This window comes from Phoenix dactylifera, chromosome 3, assembly GCF_051530095.1.
Source record: "Phoenix dactylifera cultivar Ajwa chromosome 3, Ajwa_hap1_PhDact_Kaust_v1.1, whole genome shotgun sequence".
NCBI classification, from domain to species: Eukaryota; Viridiplantae; Streptophyta; class Magnoliopsida; order Arecales; family Arecaceae; genus Phoenix; species Phoenix dactylifera.
Window position 1 is genome coordinate 14,908,368 of NC_143192.1, and position 22,474 is coordinate 14,930,841.

General features: G+C 42.9%; 1 protein-coding gene across 1 annotated transcript; it reads left to right on the forward strand.

Moving 5' to 3' along the window:
• The first annotated feature begins 452 nt into the window (after positions 1 to 452).
• LOC149767919 (leucine carboxyl methyltransferase 1 homolog) lies at positions 453 to 6,089 on the forward strand. The gene is made up of 7 exons (XM_089929398.1): positions 453 to 456; positions 1,596 to 1,698; positions 3,100 to 3,256; positions 4,402 to 4,485; positions 4,610 to 4,674; positions 5,744 to 5,795; positions 5,943 to 6,089. Exons 1-7 carry the CDS (start codon positions 453 to 455, stop codon positions 6,027 to 6,029), a joined length of 552 nt encoding a protein of 183 aa, XP_089785524.1. The 3' UTR covers positions 6,030 to 6,089.
• Positions 6,090 to 22,474: the final 16,385 nt, after the last annotated feature.

The following is a 22,474-nucleotide window of genomic DNA, read 5'->3' on the forward strand; positions in this document are numbered from 1 at the left end:
ATAGAATAAGATCCCGGCTGTTAATAATTATACACAATCATGGTCATCCATGTTTAAAAATATATAAAATTTTTATTATAACTTCACAAAGAATAATATTAAGTGTCACTCTGCATGCCTTACGCTATGGTACCACAAAGGCACAAACTAAAACCAAAGAAAATGATCTAGATGATGGCCTAACTATTCAAAACTGTAAACAAATACATATATGTATTTGTATATATGTACGTATCTATTTACACATATATATCTAGGCATCGATTTCGAGTCATATCCAGCTTGTGAATCCTGCCTTAAAAAAAAAAAGCCAAATTACCCTTTGTAGGACATGGAAAGAGGACCATTGAGATACTTTCACTGGTACACACTGATATGTGTGACCCATTCGATGTACAAGTCAGAGATCGTTATTTTTTACTTCATTATCTTTACTGATGATTTTTCACGATATGGGTATGTGTATCTTATGAAACACAAATCTAAAGTTTTGAAAAGTTCAAAGAGTTCAGATATGAAGTAGGAAAACAAACTGGAAAATTCCTTAAGGCTCTTCGATCAGATCGAAGAAGGAAATAAGTGCTCGTTTTATTGCACAACAAAAAAAAGAAGCAAAGCCGACTCTTGAATGCCGACGCTAGAAAAAAGCGTCAGCAAATTTGGCTCGTGTGCCAAATTTTGCCGACGCTTTTAATGAGTGTCGGCAATTTGAAAAAACCTACGACACTTAAAAGCGTCGTCGTAATCCTCAAGCGAAAGTGTTGCTGGGAAGCATGGAAACTAGACCTAGGACGACGCTTTTAAACGTCATTGTTGTCCCCGACCTAAAACGACGCTTATAAGCATTGAGTTAATACGACGCGTATAAGCGTCGATCTAAGACGACGCTTATAAGCGTCGATCTAAGACGACGCTTATAAGCGTCGTCGAAGGCTAGGACCCCTCCAAACCCAGCGCCCGACCTCGATCGAGCCCTCATTCTGCCCTAGCTAATCCGACGCCTATTTCTCCTCTCCGGCGCTGCCCTAACTTCCGTCTTCCTCCTCTCCGGTGCTGCCATAGCCCCCCGTCTTCCTCCTCTCCAGTGCCGATCGTCTGACTCCAACCTCCTCTCCTCCTCCCTCCTCTCCAGCGCCGACCGACCGACCGACCCCAACCCCCTCCGCCCAAGGTATTTTTCTCTGCCTCCCTCCGCTCCCTCCTTCTCATTTGTTCTCCTCCTTCTCCGCCTCGTCTTGTTCGTGTGTTCGTGTGTTTTTTTCTTTTTTTACCGATTCTGTAGCTTCGCCTCCACCCGAGGATCTCCTCCTCCTCCCTCCTCTCCGACGCCGTCCGAGCAGCCCTCAAGCCTCAATCGAGCGGCATCCCTCCTGTCCGGAGACCGGCATCGACCGACCGGCTTGAAGCAACGAGATAATGCACTATGCTCTTATATTGTTCTTTTTATCTATTTTTCAGCAATCATATGTTTAATTTTACTCGGTACTTTGACTGTAATCCTGTATTGTATGATATATTTGTTTAACTGGAGTCATTGTGTTGTTGTTATGCCTTGTATTCTTGTGCTTTCATGATAGAGTTTTTCCTTATGTCAGAAAGAGGTGAAGTGTTAAGTGATCATTACAAGCTACTCTCTGCTGATATACGTGATATCCAAAAACTAGATAGCATCATAGGTCTGGCTCACTTGGATCCCAGGTACATATTCCCACTTTTCCTTATTCTCATATCTATCAAGTCAATGTGGACCATTTATCGCCTTATTTTGATTTAAGTTAACAGTCATAATCAATGACACAATGATAAGTTTCTTTGTTCTTTCCTGTCTTACCTGGACAGTGGCATCCAGCTTTTAGAATCTTTGCCAGATACATATCCAAATTAGATACGTATCTGACACTTGGATACTTATCAGCTTATAGAAGTTGGAAGACAGTTGGACTTACAATGAGTTCAATCCACTACAATTAGGTTTTGTTTTTCAACAGAGTACTAAAATAAGTTTGCAAAATATTATTTTTGGAAATTCTTAAGCTTGTTGGAATGTGTGAATGAGCAACATGTATATTGAAAACCTTAATAAATAATATCTTTAATATTTTTTTATTATTTTATTTATATATAATATATTAAACCATGTTTTATGTTTTTTAAAATTATTTAGATAAATATTTGAATATATATTATTTTGTAAATGAAGATATGGTGATACGTTAAAGGTTATTTAAATTATATTTTGTTCTACGTATCACCATATCATCTTTTGTCCACCTTTTTATATCTGACACTTGGACAAGTCTCAGAATCTAATTCTCAAGTCTATGTCTATATAACAGTGGTTCTATCTAGATTTTTTTTCTAGATTTATTTTTGAATTTTAAAAGAAAAGCACTTTAGTTCGGAAATATAGAATTGTGAGTTTGCATTACTTGGTATTCTACTATTTTTAATACATAGAGATTGCACTACTATCAGTTAAGGTGGGACATTCTGACTTTAGCCTTAAAATTAACATATGTTGCCATGTTTACAAGATATAAATCTAAATGTTAATGTTCCTGAGATTTTTATACTATAGGATGCCTAAAATCTATGTCTGAGAAAAATTAAACTGGTTCATTTTGATCATGTTGCCGTCAACCTGCCATCATTATAATTGCAGAGTGCGTTTTAATATATTTGGATCCAGATTCGACCCATGCCATTGTTGGATGGGCTGCCAAAAAATTCTCGAATGCAGTATTTTTCTTATATGAACAAGTTGATTCCCATTTCATGCCATGATCTCAGCCTACTTTTATAGCTTTTATTTTTGGAGGTATTACAATTTTCCCTGGTTTGCTACTCAGATCCATCCTGATGATGCTTTTGGAGAGCAAATGATAAAAAAATCTTGAGGTATTATAAATTATCTTATCATCATGATTGTATTTTTTTTATCTCAGTTATGTGTAAGTATTCTATTTTATGAATCTGATATTATTGTCATTGCAGCCAATTGAGCTTTTAATTGTACATGCCAACAGTACGGCAGTGGAGCTAATCAAGAAGTCAAGAAAGACTTTAAACAATTTCTTTATAATTTAAGATGTGCACTAGGTCAGCTGGAAACTTGTGCCCTTCAACAGTTGTTTATGTTGGGGCTCAAGATTTGCTCTGTGCTCCTGAGATTGAACCCTTCTTCATTGGAAGCATTAAACTTAAAACCTCAGACAGAAATTGCTGTAGTGAAAAATATTCTTTCAAGGAATGTAGTGTAATAGAGGAAAGAAAAGGGGAAAAGAAATAATGAAAACAGAAAGAGAGTGAAGAAATTAGAAGAAAAGGAAACATGAGAAAGAAGGAGGAGAATTGAGGGATGCATGGTCTGTTCTGCAGTCAGAGCTGATATGATTACTGAATAAATAAAAGATTTTTTTTAACCTGTTTTAATGGGAAAATTCAATAGTTTGCGGTGGTGCACCTGATGCACTGAATGGAACTTTGTATGTGATTGTTGTTCCTACTGTATCAGATTATAAATTAGCTTTAACCAGACAATTCAAGCAGGATCCATGTTAATCACCTGCTTGCAACCAAATCAGAATCTGAATAAGATGTTTCATGATTTCTTCAATTTTAATATTTAATAGAATCTGTAGCCTGATTTGGTTAATTTTCAATCTAAATGGCATAGGTAACTTTGAATATCTAGTACAAGATTTAATAATACAAAAAACTATTATTGACCATCCAAATTGGAGATCCACATCATAGGTCGTGATCTCACTACTAACAATTCTTAGAAACCAAAAATCATGTCTCCAAGACCTTAAACTCATGCATTGGAGAGGGTGCACAGAAAAGGCAGCTTCAATGACATGGTATGATGTTTTGCTATGATCTAAGTATCAAACCTATTGGTTCCAGTTTTTAAGTTGTTGATAGGTTCACAAAAAAAAAAAAACTAATTTCTTGGACTTACCAAGATTCTCTGACTAAAGTGGTGTTAGGGTCTATGCAAGCTTGCCCCTTTTCCTAATCAATGCAACCATGTCTATTTTCAATCTTGGAAATAATGTTCTCATTTTAGCTCGACTATCGTCACAACTTATTTCTATTGATTGCCAACATAACATACATATTCAACATTCACCTATGCCCCCTTTTATCTTGAGGTTATAGATCATCAAAAACCACTTTGTAGGCTTTCAATCTTCCTTGGCATAGATTTCAAGTTTCTATTTTTTTTTTATTTACCCTTTTCTTTAAATATGATCCTGTTAAATATGCTTCTTTTTCATTCTCTGCATTTCTGATAATTGTCTTTACCATGTATTTTTTATTTATTAACTGATGATGTATAAAAAATTGCCTGGACAAATCATAGAAGTGATGTATGCATATTGGCTTGTTTTGCAGAGTCGAGGATGCCCTCTCCTTGGTATACGTGCTACACCGAGCTTACAATCTAAGCAGAAACTCTTCGTTGATCATGGATGGCAGGTGTGTTCTTTCAATAGATGGCATTTTTCTAGCAAAAGACTCTCTCTTTGTTAGATATAAACAATGCCTACACATATTGAAGCTAAAATTCATGATCCACTCCCTCTAATATTTGATGATGCAGAGAGCTGTTGCATGGGATATGCTGCAGATATATAATGAATTTATCGAAATTCAAGAAAAACACAGGTAAGATTTTTCTTATTGAATTATACAAAAATTGCTGCAGAGGGTGTAAAACTAACAATGCTTACAACTTTCTTTTAATAAATGCAGTGTGAAATTTAGAAATGTTATTTTGTTTGCTACATGCTAGAGGAAGAAAATGAGCACCAAGATTTGTCTTCACATAAGATTTTCTCATGGTTCATATTCTGTCATTTCCCTCTTGGTTTTTTGCATTTCTTTACTTCACTACTATTCTTATCATCGCCAGACAAACTCCTTACCATGCACGGCTGCATAACAAAATGGGTAGTTGTTCAAGTTATAATATTAGAGTCGTTTGTATACATTTTAGGCATGATTACTGAGCACTATATGGGATCCGCACGAAAACATCATTCGGGTCGGTACAGGCCCTGAATCGATCCATATCGGCCTAAATTGTACCCTACCACCCGATATTGTCCAAAACTGGGGTGTGTCACATATCGACCCATACTGCCCAGTTTCAGATGGTACCATGATAAAAAGTGAGAAATGGGGTCGGGAGCTATCTTGGTATATGGGGTGCTTACCACGCTATGCTGACCATATCATACTGAATCAGTAACATACCAGTCTGGTGCCTGATTCTGAGACTTCAAATCTTGGTTGGGCTACCACTGAAAGCTGTTTTTAAGCTAAATAGTAGTTTCTGGAACTTCATATTTGTGCTGGACGTTGACTTTGGTGACATGTGTGCACACTAATTTCATTTATGTTGTGCGGTTGGACAGGTTTGCAATATGCAAGTATTTTTTACAAAAAAGTAAAAAATTGATGCAACTCATTTTTCAACTGCAAAGTTGGCTTCTAAATGCCTTCCTTCTTACTGCTTCTTGATTATTCAGCTCTACTATGATTACCGATGGTATATGACTATCATACTCTATTAAATCTGAATATGGGTAAATTGTATTGCCACAACCTGAGTTTCTGGCCCCAGTTCACTGAAGGCATGAATTGCATTTATGAGTCCAAAACTAAGCATGAAGCTAAAATAAGTCATCCGAATAATAAGGTAATAATAGCCTCTAACTTTACTCTGTTGCAGGATCGAACAGCTAGAGTTGTTTGATGAGTTTGAAGAGTGGTACATGATGCAGGCAAGTGCATGTTTAATATAATGTGGAATGGTTAATGTCATGATTTCAGGTCAACATTGTAGTATCTCATTAGCCTTTACCTAAGTAGCAGCATCTCCATTCATCTTGTCAAAGGCATTTTCTAATAAATTAATTCTTTTCCTCCAGGAACATTACTGTGTGGCTTGCGCAATTAATGATGCTGAGGTTGGTAGCAAATACATTCAGCAGCTCAGATATCTGAAGTGGATATAGGCATATTTTACTTGCTTCCACTACATGAAAACAAAGATAATAAAAATGAAAACACAAGCATGGATTCTGTATGGCCATACTTTGCCCATGTGATGTGGGCCATGGATTCTTTTTTTTCTCCCTTGTCCCTTTTTCCTTAATTTATAATATTTTTCTTATATGTAAAGTTTCAACATGCAATAGCTTGACAAGTGTAGTCAATATTACAATTCATGTTTTATACAACTACATGGGTGGAATCTTTGAAATGCCTCAAGGCGTCAGAGAGAAGAATGCTACTTTAAAAAAGTAGCTTATGCTACAAACCAGTCTAAAGCCAATTCAAGAGAGTGGAATGATGTTTGGTGAGAATATCTAGCCATGAAACCAATGTGTCTGAATGGCTAGGATCATCATTAAAAAAAAAAACTATTGTAACAATATTTCAAGCTGGACTTATGGAAGAAGAGATTTTACCTGTTTCTCGATTATCATTAAAATGGACTAGCTATCATAATTAATATCATCAATGCTAATGCAGAACTTGAATTTTCTGAGTAATGTTTTGGCATCACCAGAGTCGTTGCCCTTATAGAAGATCGTTTTAGTTCATCAGCTTATTTGTGAATAGTTGTAAGATTTGTTGACTAAGCTTGTGTTCTACCTGTTCATGTGCAGGGCCTGTTTAGGGATTTTGGTTTTGTTATGTTTTTCATATTTTTGTTTCTCTACAAATTAGTAAAATATCACATAAAAAATGATGTTGAAAATAGTATTTGTGCTAAACTTCTACGATTGTTTCCTCTAATGTCGCTATTCTTGAAAGCAATAAACTTTTGCTACCAAAGGCTTTGAAGATTTTAGAAATAATTGTAAAAACAAAAAAAAAAACCAATCTAGTTTATTTTTCTTCTTGATTTTTTTTAAAAAAACAAAAACAGAAAATGAAAAAAATAATACCAAATGGATTCTAAATTAAAGCCATCTATATAACTAGGTTTGCTTTATGTTTCATCGTTTAACTTATATTTACACCTATTTTAACTCAGCGGGAGACAGCAGAATCATCCGAGAAGAGAAAGTTACTGGATATATAGCCCATCCCAAGTATTATATCAAGGATTTTTGAACTTCTTTTCCTGTATCATCTAATGGATTCAGCAAATATAAGATCTTAAATTTTTGGCAATTATGTCATCACATCTCCAAGAAAAAAAATCATCTCCTTGCCCCTTGAAAACAGCAACAACAACATACAATGACCCATGGCCAATTTGATCTTGTACATCCTTATTTGGGATCAGAACCGAACCTAGCAATAATCTATACTCTTAGCCAGTATTTTTAGTTTGTGTCAGCTAATCACATCTTCATTCTCCAAAGAGCATTTCAGACTTATCGTGAAGAAAATAAAGATGAGCTACAAATTAATACCTGACAATTTATCATAAATGCAAGGCAATATGTTATTTCCTGGCATTTTTAAAACTTCCACTGAAATAATATTAATGCAGATCCTATGATTTCTTGTAATGTATCTTCTGAATACTTATTTTTATTATCTAAACAAGTAATATTAAAGATATAAACATTTATTTCAGGTAAATGTATAACTTATCTTTCATATTTGTCTCTCTTTTTTTCCTCTACAGAAGTCAAATACGTGGATACCTATTTGAATCCAGTTATTGTTACTGTATCCATGCAACACTAGCAAATGATGAGCTTCTTCTATTGCACCGTTATCAGGAGGCTACAAATTAGTCCCTTTGCGGCAGATTATGCTTGCGATCCGAGACTCTAGCTTTCCTCGTGTAAGTAATGTTCTCTTCGCCCAGTTTCCCTTATATTTTTCTGCAAAAGAGCTTCATTGCAGCACGCTAAGCATCAACTGTTATGACTGTAGTTATTCATTTCTGAACACATGCACTTTGACCTGAGCTTGGAGTGCCACTTTGTAACATGGCTGCTGAGAATTCGAGAGCCAAGACTTCAACCATAACATGCCAAAGACTACTTTCTTTGTTCCCAAATCAACTCGAATCTAAGGAATAATAGAAAAGGTTATTGGCTACATCGCTGGATAGACTGTCATCTGGCTTCTATTCCCGGTTAAATGAAAATTTTACCCCAGTCCTCGACTTTGCTAGATATTTTTGTTTAGTCTCAGGAGCTTTATGTTGGGGAAGGGTGGTTTGAAATAAAGAAAATAATAAAATAATTCAAGGCTTTGAGAGGCACGTAAATCGCTATTTTTAAGGTAATATTTGTGAGGTCCAATAATCCCACATCGGAAAGACTCGTTCCAGAGTCTGAGCATATGATCAGGCGGGTGTCTCCAAATCCTGCAGATGCATTTTGGGAAGAAACCAAAATCGGAGAGGAGTGAAGGACGCTTGCGTGAAGCCCCGAAACTGGACAATATCTGGCAGGAGAGCCCCGTGTTTCCCCCCTCATGTGGCCCCCATGTGGGCACTGGATGTCGCACGTGCCCTGTGGAGGTGGGGGCATGACATTTGGTATCAGAGCCGAGGACGACTTTTGTCCGATGGTGGAAAGGGTGTGAGGCTCAATAGTTCCATATTGGAAAGACTCGTTCCAGAGCCTGGACATATGAGGCGCATGCAGACGCGTTTTGAGTAGAAAACAAAACCGGGAAGGGGTGAAGGACGCTTGCGTGAAGCCCCGAAATCGGACAATATCTGGCAGGGGAGCCCCGTGTTTTCCCCCCTATGTGGCCCCCACGTAGGCACTGGGTGCCTCACGTGCCCCACGGAGGTAGAGGCGTGACATTTGGTATCAGAGCCGAGGACAGCTCTTGTTCGATGGTGAGAAGGGTGTGAGGCTCAATAGTCCCACATCGAAAAGACTCGTTCCAGAGCCTGGGCATATAAGGCGGGTGTTTCCAAATCCTGCAGACGCGTTTTGGGAGAAAAACAAAACCGGAGAGGGGTGAAAAAATGCTTGCGTGAAGCTTCGGAACCGGACAATATCTGATACAATTGCATGGACGTCATATAACTTGCATGCCATTTTCAGGGTATTAAATGGCCGAATGTAGAAAGGTTATTAGGATGAAAGTTTTGGGTCTCTTTCTCATCTTTCCAACAAGCCTAAGAACATTAAAATCAGAGTTATGGTTGGAAAGTTATAGGTATTTTAAGAGGCAGGTGTCTTTTAACCTCTTAAATTCTCTAAGAGAATTTAGTTTTGGCTTTAATGTCTTTTATTGTGTGAGTTACCCATATTAAGGTGACTCTTGACCTTTCATTTTCTTTTGTCTTTTCATGTTACCCATGACTTGCCTATAAATAGTCATGAATTGTAATGAGGAGGCATCCAAGTTTTTGAATGAAAGTTATCTTCCTCCTAACACAAGAAATTGTTCTTGTCTTTTCTCCCACTTCCATTGGATTGCAAATTGATCCAAGCGGTATCAATATCTGGCAGGGGAGCCCCATGTTTCCCCCCTCATGTGGCCCCCACATGGGCACTGGGTTCCTCACATGCCCCGCGTAGGTAGGGGCGTGACAATATTTGCCCTTACTCAAATAAGTTTGCTAACGCATTCATGACAAATCACCCCCAATATATAACAAAGCTTTATAGAATTCTGCGGATAGAGGTTTTGAAGAAATTTCTAAAAACCCTCTAGGAAACTATTTAGGAGGTAGAAGAAGGAATAAAGATTTTAAGATAGAAGGGATGGGAGAAGATTGTTGTTTCTAGTCATCATGCTCTATATTTATAGAGTTAAAAATAGGTGCAAAGATATATTTCCATAGATATATGATTTTTCAATCTGTAGATACACGACTCTTCAATTCATAAAGAAAGAAGGAGACCGAGTCCAACGCTGGGTCGACCCGGGGAATAGTTTCCTCCAACTCGGGGCCGAGTCCAGCCAAGGAAGGACCGAACACATCCGAGTCACCGCCGGAATCCGAGGAATGGTAGAAGCCCAAGAAGATTGCCCAGTGCTTCTCCTCTGAAATATGCAAGGAGAGCGGCGACTCGGCGCCGATTGTGGAGGTGACATCGGGGTCGTCGACTGAGCCGGTTCCGAGTTGCACTCGGTCGGAAGGCGAGCCAACCCGAGCCCAAAGCTCGGGCCTAGGCCCGACCGATGCACCGAAACAGGCTGAGGGGTCGGGCCACATCCGCATCTTAGGCCGAGCTGCGGGGCGGCTGGACCCAGGCCAGGCCCAAGCCTGTGGCAGCGGGGTGGACCCGCAGCCGGCGGGAGCGGGAAGTGGGCCAGTGCCCACTGAAAAGGGGTAGAAGCCCTTCCAAGCGGGGGTGGGGTCACTGGGCCGGGGGATCGCAGGCCGGGCCGTTTCCATTCGGTGCCCTCACACCAGAGGCGTCCGCGGCAGGGATGGCTCCCACAAACCAGGCCGGCGACCGGCGGCGGTTCAAAAGCCGGAGCTAATCGCCGGCGGTCGGGGAGGGCCTTCGGACAGGGGGTGGTGCCGGTGGGGGCCACGGGAGCGGAGCCGGGCGGCAACGAGCCTCCGCGGTAGAGCTGATTAAAACCCGGGCCGGGCCGGGCTCGGGCCGGGCTCTACAGCAAAAATTAGGCCCGATAGCTATGCCCAGACCCGGCCCGGCCCGACTGTCGGGCTTAAATTTTTGTCCAGGCCCGACCCAACCTTATAAATCTGGTCCCAGGCCCGACCCGACAGGCCCGACCCGACAGGCCCGATTTTTTTTTTTTTTGGAATCTAGAAATGGACCAAAATGGCCCAACAGCTTAATGGACTCTCTAAAACTGGATGTATTTTTCTACCTTTATTTTATTTCTCCAATGGTTAATTGGTTAATGTTAAGCATATAACTAGCCTATTTCAAATAGATAGTATTGGTGGTGGTTTCAAACTTTGAAATTTGGATATATCTACAAACATTAAAAAAGAAAAAATTTGCATCTTCAAGCCAATAGAAAGAAAATAAAATGTATGAAACATTATTGTCCAGCTGAAAATTGCAACCCAACAATAAAAACTACAAACTTAGACAATTACATATTTAGACAAAATACAAATTACATTGTCCCATTAACATTATAACAAACATGCATCTTTGTGCATTCAAAAGTAAATGTAATCATAATTCTTGAAGCCACTTCCATAATAGAAAACTGTAGAAGAACATCCTTGCATCTTCTAACTCTCAAAACCTACAAACACAAAATTGAAACATTAGCAATTGGGATAGTAGTATTTATCATAATAAAAATAAAGCCCCATCCAACCGGCAAAAAAAAAAAAAAAAGGGGGATCAGGAGCCCATCTCAGCCTGATAGCCGCTCCCTGAGATTCTCAGGTCAAGGGAGAAGAAACCGAGAGGAGAAAATTAAAAGAATCTCCACCCTCCAAGAAGTCCATCTCCAATCCCCCGATCTTTCTTCCTGATGGCCCAGCTGGAACCGGAGCAATGTGAGGGAAGGAAAACCAAGACCAAAACCAAAAAAGAGAAGGGATGAAAGATCACTCCCTTCCTCAGAGTTCAGACGTGTGTATCAACTATCAAGCCAACCAAATCCCTCCTCCCTCTTTCTCTCCAGTCTCCACCGGTCCACCCAAAACAAAATCCATCCGGGATCGAGCTCGAAGAGGAGGAGGAGGAGGAGAAAAATCTTACCGGTGACTGTGAGTCGGTGACCGGAGCCGCAGAGGTTGCCGTCCGGGGGAGAAGGACGCGAAGAGCCGTCGGTCGGTCGTTGAAGAGGCGACGATACCGAGAGGAGGCGACAGCTACAGGGAAACCGGCGGAAACCAGCTACAGGGAGCGGCTATCAGGCTCTCAGCGAGGGAAGGGGGGGGCGGCTCTCAGCGAGGGAAGGGGGAGGGGGGGTTTGGGGGGGGGGGCGTCTCTCAGCGAGGGAAGGGGGAGGGGGGGTTTGGGGCTTTAGTTTTAGGGTTTCTTAAATTTTTTTAATATATTATATTTTATATCAGTGTTTTATAGCCGGGCCGGGCCGAACCGGGCCATTTTTAAAAGTCCAGGCCTGGCCCAATTTTTTTGGTCGGGCCATTTTTCCTGCCCAGGCCCGACCAATGGGCCCTTTTTCAATGCCCAAGCCCGAAAAATTTCGAGCCGGGCTGGGCGGGCTGGGCGGGCCAGAAGGCCCGTGATCACCTCTACTCCGCGGGCCCAACCCCCCGACGGGGCGCGGTGGCTCACGAGGGTCCGACCGTGGCGGGGTCGGCACAGGATGCCGTCGGCCAAGGAAACTCGAAGGGAAAGGCCCCGAGAAGCAGGAGCCCAAAGCCAGGAGGAGCAACGATGAACCCGGACTCGGCACGGGAGCATCGGGGAGGGCAGATGCGGGTCCATGGGCGCGGCACGGGAGTTCACCCAGCGGGAGTAGATGGGTCGCGCTATGCTGGGCCTTCATGCGGGCCAGCCCATGAGGCATTGGTTCAGAAGCTGAAGAATGCACTTGAGAAGCACGGTCCGGGAGAGGAAGAGGTGTTTGGTGAGGCGGGAGGGGTCTTGGTGCGGCCAGACATGGGAATACCCAAGGATTGTTATGAAGATTCTCTTGTAGAATTGCCGAGAGCAGAAAAGCTCTTCTTCCGGCCGACTTTTTGTAGATTGGTGAGTCTATATGACCCTGATGTTTGTGTTCTATTTGAGACCCTATTGTCGGGAGCTAACTTGGAGCGGGTCAGGCGTGTTATCCCGAGATCCTGGGGGACATATGCAGTGTAGTCTAGGGGCATCTCAAGGGGTGTCATTGTGTTATGGAGATTAGGGGGAAATGGCATTGATGTCTTCCACAAATGTAGCTAGCAAGTGATTCTAGTGATTTCAGAGGGGCTGGACCCCCTTGGGTCCTTTTGGCTACATATGCTAGTACAGATTACCGGAAGAGAAGAGCTTTGTGGGAGGTGGCCACCAACCTCATCCAGCTGGGGCACTCGGTAATAATGGCAGGGATTTCAATTGCATCGACGACCCGAAGGAGAAGAGTGGGGGCAAGGTCTTCACCAACAAAATTGAGGTCAGAGAGTTTCAGGATTTCATACAGTCCAACGGGCTTGCTGACCTTGGTTTCACTAGCCCGCGATTCACTAGGTGCAACAACAGGAGGGCACATGTCTAGGAGCAGATTGACTAAGTGTTCACGTCGACCGGTTGCATCCAAAGGTTCCCAAACTTCTGGGTGCGCAACCTGCCCAGGTGCTTCTGATCACTGCCCGGTTCTATTAAGCACCTCTCATACCTTTTCAGTTCATTGTCCTTTTCGTTTTGAGATGGTGTGGTTGTCCTATTCGCGGTCGTGAGATGTGGTGAGGGAGGCATGGCAGACGCTAATTCGGGGCGTGTGATGTATAGGGTCACCTAGAAACTTGAGCTAACTAGACGCCGGCTGCTCAGATGGAATAAGGAGGTGGGGAATATCTTCAGGAGGGTGGAGGAGACGGAGTCATCCATCATCAGATTATAGGCTCTAGAGGATGGTGGGGGCAGCCTTTTAGAGGAGGATCAGGGGGAGCTCAGGGGACTACTGGCCAGACATCACTCCCTACTCAGATAGCAGGAGGTGTTTTGGAGGCAGAAGTCCAGGGTTTAGTGGATCAGGAAGGAAGACCGGAACATTGGGTTTTTTCACTAGTTGACCATCATCCGGAGACAGCAGAATCGGATAGGCTGGATCAGGGATAGCAGTGGGCAGGTGTCAGAGGACCAGAAGATAGTTAGAAGGACCTTGGAGCGGTTTTTTCATGACAGATGGACCGAGTCAAGGGGCATGGTGGGAGGAGCTTGTGGACTGGACCTAGGGAGGCAGGTGTCAGTGGATGAGAACACAATTTTGTGTTAGATGTATGCCCTAGAAGCCAATCTGGCGGACACATTATTAATTCTGGGATATAAATTTGTACTTGACTTTATTATTATTGAATAATAAATGGGCATCTTATCATTCATATTATTTATGTGTCTATGAATCGTCCAAGAAATTAATAAGATGATGATACATATTCTCAAGAGTTGAGAATTTGAGTCATGTATCATTGGTGATTAATTTCTAAATGTTCCTGATCAATGAATCATCACGAGGACGGTGATCGATCCGATCAGTGCACAGATCGCTTTCCTTATGGATGGACGAGACTCAAATCCACAGTGTAGGGACACTGAAGTGATAGTGCAGGTGCTTGTTAAAAAACAAGGGTACTGAGCGTGACCAAGACAAGAAGTCACTTGGATGTCTATCTACTCGTCAGTGACTTGCTTGATGTTGCAGTAATATGACTAGTCCTTTGACCTACGGTGCTTCGGCTATTCACAATGAGGTTATTGTAGTTTGACTGCATATATACATGGTCTCTAGTCATATGGGTCCTTGTTGTATAGATTGGCTGCAGTAGGTTCACTGTAGGAGTAGGGTATGCACTTACATGAAATCTATCAACCTTGATAGAAGAGGAGTGATCCTATGTGATTTATTAGACTGAGTTCTAAGATCTTGGCCAGGGCAGTAATATAAAATGGAGAAAGAGTTTTCCACTATCGAACTCAAGTCGAATAAATCTAGACATATGACAGACAACGGGGTTTGATGAGTTATCCATGACCTCCGGTCTGTAGGGATCCATAATAGAAGGACTGTATCACACGATAACTGCACCTAGAGGTTCATCATTCTATTCTGCTAGGTAGCCACTACATACTGCTAGGTGTCACTGATGGATGGTGAGACTCACAGGGATCAACTTGATGGTCGATAATCCTTGGTGAGTTGAGTTGAAATTGTTTCAACCCATTGAAAAAAGTTTTCAAGGATATTGTGATAGAGATCGCAATATATCTCACTACCAGTCAGAATAGAACCTATGGGGTCACACACATTAGAAGTATTGACCGATCCGATGGTTGAATTGTGATTAAGAATCACATATGATCAATTAGATTGATAAATGGTTAACCCGCTAAGAGTTAGTGGTTAGAAGAATGAATAATTGCAATCGGATTGTAATTTAATTTAATTAATTGGATTTAATTAATTGGACTTGATCATGAGTTCTACTTGAAGTGGGATTCATGAAGTCCTAATTGGATTAGGATTTCAAATTAAATTAGAGTCCTACTTGGAATAGGATTTCTAAAGTCCTAATTATCTTAGGGCTGAAATTTGAACAAGTCCTAATTAAATTAGGATTTTCTCAAGTCCTAATTAATTTTAATTTTAATCTAATTAATTAAATGATTTCTAATTGGATTAGGATTGAAGAGTTCAATAGAGTCATGGTTCAATTAAATCTTAATTAGATTAGGATAAGGAGGAAATTGAAATGGGTTCATAAAAATCCTATTTTGAATAGGATTGGACTCATGAAATGAACCCAAATTAAATCACCCTTTAATTTGATTAAATGATGGATTTAATTGGACTTGAGGGAGGGGCCCACGCCCCTCCCCTTGGTGCTTGCGTGAGATGAAAAGGAGGGGCTACGCCCCTCCTCTCTTGGAAAATAAGATGATAATGATGAGCTCCTAAAAAGTAGGAGCTCATCCTTATCTATTATGGCATTAAAAGGAGAGGGGTTTTGGCCCCTCTATTCATGCAATTTTCTGGTGGTTCATGGCAGCAACCCTCCACTCCTCTTCCTCCTTTCAGCCGCAAGAGAGAAGAAGGGAAAAAGAGTGTGGCGTGGCCCTTTCTTCCTCCCATTTTTGGTTCCAAAGTGAAGAAAAAGAAAAGGCTGCGAAAGGGCTTTTAGATCTTCTTCCTTGGCTCTTCCTTCTTCTTCCTCTTCTCAAGGCAATCAAAGGTTGATTCAAAGGAGAGGACTTCAGCCATCAATAGCCTTCTCTATAAGGGAGCTAGCACCCTGGAGAGATCCAAAGGCTTCGATCAACTCATTACTTCGTGTGGATACCCGTAGAGGCTGGACGCATGTGCGGCTTCCACTGAGCCTTGATCAAATACCACATAAATCAGATTTGTAGAGACCATCTACCCGCACGAGGTGAAGATCTGATCTTCTTAATGATTTTAAAATGGTTTAAAATAATTTAATTCTAATCTATCTACAAACGAAAGATTTTAAAATACGTTCATGCGATGAACGGATCCCGCATATGTTTTTCCGCTGCAATCTAAAAATTATTTCGAAATTTTCATGGCATATGAGGGATTCTAACATTTTGGTCACCCAGGTGTCAGGGGAGGAGGTTCAGGCGGCCCTTTGGTCATTGGGTAAGGACAGAGCCTCGGGCCCGGACGACTTCTCCCTATTTTTCTTCAGGAGGTACTGGCACATAGTCAAACAGGAGGTGGTTGCAACAGTCTAGCAGTTCTTTGTGTCAGCGGCGATGCCCGAGGAATGGAGGCGGACTTTTATCATATTGATTCCAAAGAGACAGGACCCTGTCGAGCCAAGCTATTTTAGGCCGATCAGTTTGTGCACCACTATGTATAAGGTTGTGGCGAAGGTCTTGGTCCAGAGGATGAGGGCCATTCTACCCAGACTCATCTACCCTGAGCAGGGGGCTTTTGTTGGGGAGCGATCCATCTCCGACAATGTCCTCATTACTCATGAGTTTATGACTGACCTCTAGAGAGTGCCCAAGCGCAGGTGCTTGATGGGTGTCAAACTCGACATGGAGTGGGCATACGACAGGATGAGATGAAAATTTGTGCGGCGATGCCTGGAGGGGTTGGAATTCACCCACAGTGGATCAGATGGGTGCTTGGATGTATAATGTCCCCGTCCTTTGCCTTACTGGTCAACGGATCTCCATCGAGCTTCTTCGAGTCATCAGTGGGGTTGAGACAGGGCTGCCCTTTGTCACCACTTTTATTCATCCCATGTGCAGACTCTTTGTCCCGAGCGCTCCGACAGGCAACTGAGGTGCAGGAGATGGAGGCCTATGGTCTGGCGGCTGGGTCGGCCAGGATTTCACATATGTTATTTGATGATGACTGTATACTTTTGGCATGCGCGACGAGGGGATCAGCACAAGCCATTAGCAGGATCTTGGGGGCGAACTGCGGAGCGTCGGGTCAGCAGATCAATCTGACCAAGTCTGCCATTTGCTTCAGCCCGAAGACTGACCGAGGGGTGAAGCATTCTATTATGAGCATTCTGGGGATCAGCGAGCACGAGGGAACCTGTTGCCCAGATAGACAACCCAAGAGGGGGGGTGAATTGGGTTTTAAAATAATTTGGCTATTAAAACTTTTGTGGATAACTAATTAATGCTTTTGCGAGATGATTAATTAGTTTCTATGTACGGTGAATAAAATGCGAGAGATAGAGAGAGACAAACAATCACAAACACAATGTTTTATAGTGGTTCGGAGCTAACCCTTGCTCCTACGTCCACTCCCCAAGTCTCACTTGGGAATTCACTATAACCCCTTAGATTACGGCTGGTTGTTTTCCAAGCTCACAACCAAACTTGTTGTTTTACGAGCTCACAACGAACTCGGTCGGTTTTCCCAGGCTCACCGACTAGAACCAACCCGATTGTTTTCCCGGGATCACAATCGAACCCTTACACGTTGGTTTTACACTCGGCTCACCAACCAACCTCAATACCCTTGATTCAATCCTCCGATTGAACCAAGCAAAGACAAGATGGAAGTAAAAAGGAGTAACAGAAAAACAGAGCTTCTCAAAAGCAGATAAATAACAATATAAACAAAAGAGAAGTTAGAAGCCCTCAAACACGTTTGAGTTGGAGTAGAGTAGGGCTTCTTGAACTTCGGGTCTCCTCTTGAATGTCTGGTCGACTTGAATGCAGGAGGAGATCTCTTTCAATGTTGGGAAGAAGTAGGTGGATGCAGTTAATGTTGCTCTTCCCTCTTTTCCGTTGAAAACCAGGTTGCAGAGATTGAAAGCTTGATTACTTTGAGTGGAATAGTTGTTCTCTTCCTTGCTACAGTCTTCTGTGGCTATTTAAGCCATCCCCCACGGAAACTAGCCGTTAGAGACCTTTTTCTGCCCGTTCTGCACACTCTGCACAGCCTGACAATATGTCCGTTGGTGGGTTGGAGTCAACTCGCGCAATCAGGAGTCGACTCGGCTGTAGCGGGAGTCGACTCATGCTTTTCTGGAGTCGACTCGGCAACTGTTCCGGATTTGAATTAAAGTCGCCTCTTCGACTGGGAGTCGACTCGACTTGACCCGGAGTCGACTCGCCAACTTCTGGAGCTGACTTGGCATTTTCGAAGTCGGCTCATCCCATGGAGTCCGTGGATCTATTTTTGAACTTGGTCCACTCGAGTCGACTCGACAATCCTGGGAGTCGACTCGGCGCTCAGAGCCCGAACTCTCGATCTACTGTCTTTTGGCTCGTCCAGTCTTGGAGTCGACTCGAACTGTTCTGGAGTCAACTCGGCTCTCAGTTTCCGAAACTTAGTCTTCTGTGTTTTTAGTGAAGCGCTGCCTTGGAGTCGACTCGAGCTGTCTGGGAGTCGACTCGAATCTCAGAGACAGCAAATTGGTCTTCTGTCTTCTTTGGGGTCGCGGTGTCTCGGAGTCGACTCGTGCAATGCGGGAGTCGACTCGAATCTCAGAGTCCGAAAAACGCTCTCTGACTTTTGCCTTGTGAACTGCTGAGAGTCGACTCTCACTATCTTTGGAGTCGACCTGCCAACCATCGGAGTCGACTCGCGTTCCACAGGAGTCGACTCGAATCTCAGGGTCGAAAACCGCTCTCTGACTTTTCTACCTGTGACTCCTTGGAGTCGACTCATACCTCTCCGGAGTCGACTCGGTAAACATTGGAGTCGACTCGCGCACTTCAGGAGTCGACTCACTGACAGGTTTTAAGTTGTGTCCTTCTGTCCATCTGTCTGTTCTCAGTCGGAGTCGACTCGTACTGATCCGGAGTCGACTCGAGCCAGTGCCAGTGATTCTGATACGCTTGGAGTCGACTCGTAATATCTCGGAGTCGACTCGAGTCTCAGATTTTGGTTCAAACTGACTTCTTAACTTATCCAAAATACCTTGAACCAAATCTAGAGACACTTAGACAAGATTTTCACTGAAACACTCAATTGAATTCATTAGTAAACAACATATATACTCTAATGCTTTGAGCTCATCAAAATCAAATAGGGTTTTAATCAATCACTCCACAATCTCCCCCTTTTTGATGATGACAAAACTTTGAGTATATGTAAAGTGAATTGCTCAATAAACAAGGAAATAAAATCCATAAATGAATTCAAATGTCTGGTAATTTAATATATCCAAGCTTGAAAGGTGTGAAACAATAAATTTTGGAGTTAAAGCTCCCCCTTTCATTTGGAATTATATAAGCCTTCATATCATGCAATCAATTGTTTGGCTTATATATATTTAATGATTTGGCTTTCTTAAAAATTCAGATTCTCCCCCTCAACATATGCATTCTACTATGTTTTGATTCTCTGAATTTCCTTTTAGTATATTGAAGTTTTTGAATTTTAAATTTTGGTATTTAGAGGGAAAATCTGTCAATTTGTTCTTGAGTTGGATTCAGCTAATCTCCGAATATCCCTTGAATAGATTCTGGAGATTACTCCATTAGGAGCCCCAAAAGAGAGATAATGAGCCTCGAGGTACCAAATCCACTAAGAACAAATTATGTTTTAATTTTTGATTCTCATTTTGATTTCTTTTATGTTGATTCCATTTACATATCTATTCAATATTTCTCCCCCTTTTTGTCATCGTAGCAAAAAGGAGGTAAGCAGAACACACAATCAATCATAGATCAAATTGCACAGAAATGAAGATAAGATGTCTACTCATTGTATTGATGTGTATGTGAATACATTTGAGAATACAATAAGTAAAGCAAAACAGTACATGTCAAAATAAAACACAAAAGCAGCTACGGTCTCCTCGAGGATGTAGCTCCTCCTCTCGAGGATGTGGCTCCCCGAGGCATGCGCTCAACCAGTGCTTGGACCGCATTGGTGACGTTCTCGAGCTGTCGGATAACGGCCTGAATGGCCCTGCTCTGTGTCGTATCGAGCTCGAGGACCGACTTCTGCAGTGCGTCCAGCTTGTCGATGAGCACATTCGACAAGCGCTCGGCCCCCTGGGTAGTGGTGCTCATGTCCTTCCGGATGTCATCGCGCATCTTCCGAGTGATGCCCGTGACCTCACTCATACTAGAGAACTGAGCCTGAATCAAACTCCTCACGTTGTAGATCTCTTTCCGTACATGGGCCGTCATGTCAGTCACGGCTGTCAAGGAAGGGACCAACTCAGAAGATGTGGGTGCAGGAGTGGGAGCTAGCACTGAACCTCGGAGCTCCCGAAGTAGCTCATCTCGCAGGTCTCTAACAATCTCCTGCCGCAACTCCAGGAGCTGCTCAGGAGCGATCCGGACCTCCATAGGTGGTGGAGCTGAGGTGGAAGGTCCGGCTGAGGTGGTAGGAGCAGAAGTGGAGGGAAAGTCAGGATAGTCAGAATCTGGCTCAGGGCTAGGAGAGTGTCTGGAGGTATGTGTGGAGGTAGATGACTTCCTAACCCATGTTCCCTCTACCTTCCGAAACCCCATCCTGTGTAGGGTCCCCGGACGCATGCGATCTGTCCATCGCAATGCGTGAGAGGGTTCCCCCTCAGGAATAGGAATCTCGTACTCCCTAAACAAAAGAGTGAACAACATACCGTAGGGAAGGGTGAGCCTAGGTCTATCTAGTGGCTCACATAGATACCTATAAATGAGTTTGGGAAAGTTGATTGGGGTGTCCTGAAGAATATAAAACATAAGAGCGAGGTCCCTCTCAGAAACAAAATCGAAGCGGCCAGTCTTCGGAAAAATGGACCTAGACAAAATACTCAGGAGGATCCGCACCTCAACAGAAAGTGAGCTAGCGGATACCTCGTCTAAAGGGGACTGAGGAGGATATCCTAGTATGGCCGTAAGGGCCTCAGTCCTGTCCTCGGGGTGTGTGGGAGCCACCCCTACTTGTGGAAGGTGGAGGATGTGGGCAATAAGATCCTCCGTAACGAACAGAGGGACACCGGCTACCGTGCCCTCGATACCCCCATCTCCCCGATGGACGGTACCGTAAAACTCTCTAACTAATCCAAGGTAAGTGGGGAGATCTAATGTAAGGAAATACTCTAAGCCCTGGACACGCAATCTCTCACCTATGGTGAAGCCCTCCCAGGAGAGATAGTCGAAATCGACGTATCTCCCGGTGGAGACCGCCTTCCCGGCGCACGGCCTCGCGGGAACCGCCCTCGGCGGGGAACGAGCCGGAGGTTGTGACCTCGCGGGATCGTGCCGAGCCTTGGAGCGCCTCTCGGGACCGGCCTCGGGTTGGGGCCTCTTCCGGACGACGGCTTTACGAGGCATAGTGACCTAGAATGGGAGGAAAAGCCCTAATGGACGGTGAAAAGTCGACGGAAAAAGCTTGGGGACGACCTAGGAGTCGGCTCTAGGGCTTGTGAACAGTGGCGGCGGAGAATAGAAATGTTTTGAAAACGATGGAGCTAGGGTTAAGAAGTCGGATCCCGACTGCGAGTCGACTCCTCTGAGTCGCGAGTCGACTCGACCTCGAGTCGACTCCAAAGTATGCGCGAGTCGACTCTCCTTATGCGCCTATTGACCCCGACTCTCCTTATGCGCGAGTCGACTCCCGACTGTGTGCGAGTCGACTCCACCTCTGCTGCCATCGACCTCGAGTCGACTCCCGACTAAGCGCGAGTCGACTCCCCCTTACGAGCCGACTCTGAAACTTACTCGAGTCGTCTCGAACTTTGGCATGCACCTAAAAATCATGCTATGTTCGTGCCGAATGAGGGAAAATCACTAAATTATGATCTGATTTGATGATCATTGAAAAGAAACTCTATTTTAACCACAATCTAATCATCAAAATCAATGAATCTAGTGGAAACTACCACTAGAATGGATCAATCACTCCTAATCCCCTCCTAAGCACACTAAATCTCTCTTCACTTAGGGGTTTTGTAAAAATGTCAGCTAATTGATCATCAGTACAAACAAATTGGAGTGTCACATCACCATTCAGTACATGATCTCTTATGAAGTGATGTCTTATCTCAATATGTTTAGTTCTTGAATGTTGAATTGGATTTTTAGTTAGATTAATGGCACTTGTATTATCACAATTAATGGGTATTTTATCTTGTTTAATGCCATAATCTTCTAATTGTTGTTTGATCCATAAGATTTGAGCACAACAACTCCCGGCTGCAACATATTCAGCTTCAGCAGTAGATAATGCAACCGAGTTTTGTTTCTTGCTAAACCATGATATTAAGTTTTCTCCTAGGAATTGACATGACCAGCTGGTGCTTTTTCTATCAAGTTTACATCCAGCAAAGTCTGAATCTGTATAACCTATTAAGTTCAGGCTAGATTCTTTAGAATACCATAACCCTATATTCTTTGTTCCTATTAGGTATTTAAAGATTCTCTTTACTGCAATTAGATGTGATTCCTTAGGATTAGCCTGATATCTAGCACACATGCAA